Source organism: Cottoperca gobio, chromosome 6 (assembly GCF_900634415.1).
Source record: "Cottoperca gobio chromosome 6, fCotGob3.1, whole genome shotgun sequence".
Classification (NCBI taxonomy): domain Eukaryota; kingdom Metazoa; phylum Chordata; class Actinopteri; order Perciformes; family Bovichtidae; genus Cottoperca; species Cottoperca gobio.
This window is the reverse complement of record NC_041360.1, coordinates 8,109,952-8,115,951: the sequence shown is the minus strand read 5'-3', so window position 1 is coordinate 8,115,951 and position 6,000 is coordinate 8,109,952. Positions and strand designations below refer to the sequence as shown.

At 39.9% G+C, this 6,000-nt stretch overlaps 1 protein-coding gene across 4 annotated transcripts in view; it reads right to left on the bottom strand.

Annotated features, from left to right (window-relative positions):
• The window catches only part of dyrk4 (dual-specificity tyrosine-(Y)-phosphorylation regulated kinase 4), a 35,297-nt gene that overhangs the window by 5,572 nt on the left and 23,725 nt on the right, over positions 1 to 6,000 (bottom strand). For all 4 annotated transcript variants that reach the window (XM_029434817.1, XM_029434819.1, XM_029434818.1 and 1 more), the window contains 6 exons: positions 4,072 to 4,224; positions 3,676 to 3,826; positions 3,308 to 3,471; positions 1,646 to 1,782; positions 844 to 984; positions 1 to 69 (listed from right to left, as the gene is read on the bottom strand). The exon at positions 1 to 69 is cut by the window's left edge and continues 70 nt beyond it. In XM_029434817.1, the coding sequence (XP_029290677.1) occupies positions 1 to 69; positions 844 to 984; positions 1,646 to 1,782; positions 3,308 to 3,471; positions 3,676 to 3,826; positions 4,072 to 4,224 (815 nt within the window). The remainder of the gene's footprint in view (positions 70 to 843; positions 985 to 1,645; positions 1,783 to 3,307; positions 3,472 to 3,675; positions 3,827 to 4,071; positions 4,225 to 6,000) is intronic.

Sequence of the window (6,000 nt, the reverse complement as noted above, 5' to 3'; positions counted from 1 at the left end):
AACCGGCGGATGAGAGCGAGACTGAAGCCCTGGAAGTTGTTTTTTTTGATGAGCTCGTACAAGTTCACCCTGAAGAAAGAAACACAATGGGATGTACGGTTAGTTCACAATGCTGCTAAAACATCCTCCTTCCATAATTTTAGATTTTTATATATGTACGAAGTTCATTACATAGCTGAGTGAGCTCAATACGGATTCCCTTATAAAAAGATGCCCCACATGACCAACTTCTTCATGTTCCTCAAATAAAGACTCTGAGGAAAGAAAGCTGCTAAGTTTGATGTCACTCTACACTTTACATTACCCTTAATATAACATCTACTGACTGTCAAGCGCATCCTTAAATAATCTATGATTGTGCTCATATTCAGAGACAGAGACACAGAATGTGTCCTGCTACTATTTCTTGCTACTTGTAATAAGCATAAACTTCTTTAGACTGTGTAACTGGAGTCTTCACACTAAGAAGGGGGAAGAGATAGGGCCCTAATCAAGGCCTTAACTAAAGGATTCAGTGACAGTAATGTTAGACAAGGTGTCAGTCCAAGATGTCCTCTAAAGGTCATTCAGCCTGAGTGATACAGAACGATCTCCCTTCAGATAGCCGCTAAAACATTGACGGCTTAAAGGTACACAGGTGATCACTTAACTCCTGATTGACTTCGGTCACAAAGTGCTAGAATTAAGGAATGGAAACAAGCTGGAAGAGCCTTTGATAAGCGGCTACAGGGATCTAACCGGGCTGCTGCACCTGGGGAAAAGGTGGCTAACCTGGAATATGTTTGAAGAACAGATTAATTGCTCAGTAATGTCTTTATCGTCAAAACGTACGACTGTACTAACCCGAGAAGCTCAAATGAGATGCAGAGGTGATTTCGGAAGTAAAAGTACTCCTTCATGTGGATGACGTTGTGGAGGTTGTCTTTGTCTTTCCTCTTTATCACATCGAGGATCTTCAGCTCAACCAGAGCTTGGTGATGAAACCTAAAGACGAATATACAGGAGCTGTTCGATAACTGAAATTCAAAAATATCACATGGGATTTCAACACCATTTTTTTTTAGGAATTTCCATTTTTGCGGGGCCAGAATAAATAAATGTGTTCAAGTTCTGAGTCCTGCCATGCCAAAAATGTTTATACATTCTAAAGGTCTTTGGACATTTTTGATATAATATATGAACATTTCTGCTGTCGGTTTTCTCTAATAGAGTTCCTTTGCACTATTTGTTTTCTGTTTATTGAAGTGGCCGTAGGACCTGATGGCTCCTGCACCTAACCTACAGGAATCAGGCAGTCGCTGCCACTGTGATCTTCAGTGAATAAGGACAGGTAAGATAACACCACACCACAGGGGGTCGACCTTATCATGCTAAATCAGGATCTCAAGATTTGGCAGACTCCTTCAAATGTTAAGTGAGTATCAGATCTCAAATGAATGTCGAAAGTGGACTCCTTGAATGTGACAAATACCTTATCATAGAGTATCTAGTTAGGTATAGTGTCATTTAACTGCAAGAGTAATACAGGATGTACTTATTTATGTCAATGTGTAATTAGTCATTTGAATTTCTTTTTTCAGGAAAAGTTCAATCAAATGTAACTTGGTCAGAATGAAATAAATGAGAATTAAATATTCCTGTGTACCTTTTCTTATTGCGTATCATCTTGATGGCTACAAGCTCATTGTTCTTGTGGTCCAGACATTTCAGGACCTGCCCAAAGGAGCCTTTCCCAATCACTTCAAGCACTTCAAACCTGTAGCCAATGTGGTCATGCAGCACCTGGTAAAGCAAAAGGAAGAGCACAGTACATCTTTGAGCAGATTTTACTACTATGTACTGTGTGCTTTTACTGAAATAAAAACATGTATCACTTTGGAGTGTAACGATATATCGATATAGATATATATATTGATTCAATAATCAACAATCCAATACCATCGATGCAAAGTGGAAACATCGATACATAATCAACTTTATTTTGAAATTCTTAATTGATAAAAAAACATTTTGCACTCAAAACATGAGAAATATGGCACCTTATAGAGAACAACAGGAGGTCTATGTTTATTCTTTTTATTAAAAATAATAGATTGTTGTTCATTTCAATGTCTGGAAGAGCCCAATAATAAAACGGACAAATCATATTTTAGTTGCTCTTTGTGAGTTGATAGAAATGTAACTCGTGGCAGACTTTGTGACATCAACAAATATTGCATCGTTGTACAATCGATATAATATCGTAACGGGATGAAACATTTAAAAAGTTTACAAAACTTAACTATATGAATAAATCCAAATATTGCAATTTACAGATTTGTAATCTCTAATAGCTACTGCTAATAATTACAGTATACATGTTATTTATTCAATGACTTTGGCTGTACACTATGCTCCCTCACACTGACCTGCTGTGTGCTGCAGTATTAACTGTACTGTCAGTTCAAGCCTGTGACAGTGAGATGAGCCTCAATAAGAGTCTAAACAAGGGTCAGTCACTCAGCCTTAAACAGCTTATTCATTATGTATCGTCCAACACATAACTGCCTGTCAGTCACCTGATTTATACAAGACTGATGACCTCAGTTCAGTTTTTTGTGTACAGTCTAAAACAATGAAGTCAAACCAACAGACCTGAAGGTGCAGCTGCAGGATTAGGGTCATATGAAGGCACTTGGTCATGTGCAGTTCATTAAATGCAGCTTGAAAGTCTGCACATGTGTGTGAGTGAGTGAGTTTGAGAAATTATAATGAACGTTTCTTCACATTTTCAATTCATCTTCAAATGTCATGTCTGTAAAATTGCATGCATGTGGATGTGCTTTTACGTGGGACATAACCGCGGGACCTTTTATAGAACGTTTTTAGATTGAAGTCGTCTGGTAGCTACAGTCTCAGTTTCAGAGCTTGCTAGCACTTCATAAAAAACAACTTTCTCTAAATGTGCTACGTATACAGTAAACAATTAGAGTGAAGAGTCATTCACATTCATTTTTTTTTGTCAAAGCTGACTTCATCCACTGTTTAGCAAACTTTGTGTTGGTCTATTCAAGTGCTTCTGGGAAATGTTAACATCTAAGACTTGGGAATTGCAAAACCACCACAAGTTTACAGTCCAAGATGCTCATATGTATCTTTTCCATGAGGTTTGTTTTTTATGTGCCAGGCTTGAGTTTCAACCGCAAAGCTTGTAAATGTTTATTGGCTCTGGTCTTAAATGACAAAGAAGACTTGTAACAGCCTAACCCCACAACAATAACATAACTCAGACAAAAAAACAGACCCAATGACAGACCACCCATCTTACCCTGACGTAGCTTCCATGCTCGTCGTCATATCCAGAGTTCTGCGGTGTTCCTTGGGAACCCTCGATCTTCTGAGAGCCCAGACCAAGGAACCAGATCTCTGCGTAGTCCATGATTTCCTCCTGCTCAAACTCTGTCATCCGGTCCTTGAAGTTCTTCAGTGCCTCTGCAACACGCAGTAAGAGGAGGGATGAGTCACTATCATATTGATTACACCTCTGCCAAAAGCAGAGGATTGTGAACAATCGACTTCAATGACAACATGCTATTTTTACTGCTTTTTTTACTTAGTTACATGTTTGTGTTGCAACACCCCGAAAGATTCAAAATGTGATTCTACTGTATTGTATTCCTATCCACAATACCGTACCTATGGGGGACATGGGTAATCTTTGTCCCTCATATGCCTTCTCTTTCTCCAGCTTGTTGCTGAAAATCTTGCTGTTGCGGGAGACCGACACTTTATCCATTGCAGCACCAAAGCGCATGCTGAACTGCTGGGCGGGCTTCTGCCTCTCCTCCTGTACAATAAACACACAGAGGAGTCCCTTTGTAATTATGAGCAAAAACAAGATAAAGTCACTACAGTGTAATCTGCATCAATGTTTTCACAGTCTCAGTGCTGCTTCTCAGTGTTGTGTTATATATAAGCTACTGTGATGCTCAAATCTTTTCCCTCCCATCAGAAACATCACAAGGCACGATAATGCACGGCAAGCTGCCACTGTAGGACTTATTACAGGCTGCTGGTGTACGAGAGCCTCACCGGGTGTGTCTGATAGTTGTTTTGGCCCCCTTTGTTGGCAATTTGGGGCAGGATGTTGTCCGACTGCTGGTGCTGGTTTTTGGCATTGCTGACCACCACCTGGACCACGGGTGGCTCGAGCTGAGGCAGGGTCCCTACACCAGGGCCAAACTTCTGTAAATCAGAGGGATTGTTTTAATTGCATTGCCTTGAATACAAAAATACACACGGGAAACATCAACACATTAAGTAACTTAACAGAGACAAAAATGAAATAAGGGCAGATGATGGAGGAAACACAATCAGGTTTTTCAAATTCCAAAAGCCTAAAATGTACAGAAGTGTGACTAAAGACAGATGGATGCAGATTGCAGTCTAATTGGCAACAAGAGAATATTCAGGAAAACCAACAAAGAAATTGGCAAACTCCCACAGCTGGAAGGCTTTCAAGATCTTTTTTCTGTGGGGAATAACCCACTGTGTGTTTCAACACAACAGAGTCACAACACTGAACAGCACATCCACACACACAATAAAAGCATCTTCTAGAGATAGTGGGTCATCTAGTGTGAAGTCTAAATGCATTATTCTTTTTACACTGTAGCTACTAGCTTGTTGTTACAGGTCCTTTTTATTTCATTATGAGTATGTGTCTGTGTCTATAGTCGGGCTGCACCGCGTCAGTTTTGGTTTGTGTTCTCCGATAGCGATCTACATCCCTTCCGCATGTGTTTTGTCCGCGGAGGCTCAGGTGACCAGGACCCCCAGCAGGTTGCGGCTGGAATTACTGATCAGGTTGAGAGTGAATTGGGGACAAAGCCTGTGAGGCTGGGTTCTGACAAAGTCTGTCTGTGGTGGCTCTGTGGGGTAGGTGAAGAGCAGCAACCTGCTTTTCACTGGCTGCCATCCTGCTTGCTTTACGAGCACGATTACATGTGTCACAGCTTTGCTAAGCTCAGCCCTGACAATGACGGGCAAAATAAGACCTCTGTGCTATGCCAAAAATGAGATATCTTACACATGTGTATCTGTGTCAAGAGGAGCATTATACAATATAGTTAAGACTTGTTTCACTTAATGAGTTGCAATTCCAATCAATTCATGTGGAAAATTTCAAAACAGAGCCGCCCCTACATCCTGTATTCACGTAGCCTTTAATAATGCACTGCATTAGCAACACAATATATTCTTTCATATTAATTATTAACAGCATTCCAGGAAAAAAAAAAGCAAGTATTCTCACGTATTAAGAGCTGCTGCAGGATCTGCCAACTTGGTTATGACGCATAGAGATAGGGCTAAATATAGTTGCAAGCACCTACCACATCAGGCAGAGGAAGTAAACACAGTTGCGTGCCCGTACACAACCAGCGGGGCGGGGCGCACACTGTTTAAATAAGCTGCACTTGTATCAATGAAAATCAGGAATGGGTTACACTGCATAAACACACGTGATGACAGATGGGAGCAGTCACAGCCATGTTTTTTCAAGGAGCAAATTAATGTCAATACAGATGAATTGTGAAGATAACCATGGACGTGTTTAAGTGAGGCACATTGTTCCTGAGGAGCAGCTCTGGCATGCATCACAGAGACGTATAATGTTTGGAATAATGACAAAGACGTATTTCTAATAGGAGAAGGCATTTTGGTGTCGCTCACTGCATGGTTATGTAAATAAACAATAATAATAAAAATATTGGTGACACAAATGTGAGGCTGAGGACATAAACTCATTTTATTCTAAAGAATATGTGCCATGCTCTGTCCCATATGTATGTATTTTAATTTTTAATTTTAATTATTAACGTCCAATTGTTGACTGTAAAGGTCAATTTTCTGAATTTACTGAATATGCATTACTTGTTAAATGTACAAAATCAATAAACATATGTTTACAAATAACCCAAATGTACATCTCACGCAACCCAAACACTAAGGGAAAAGATG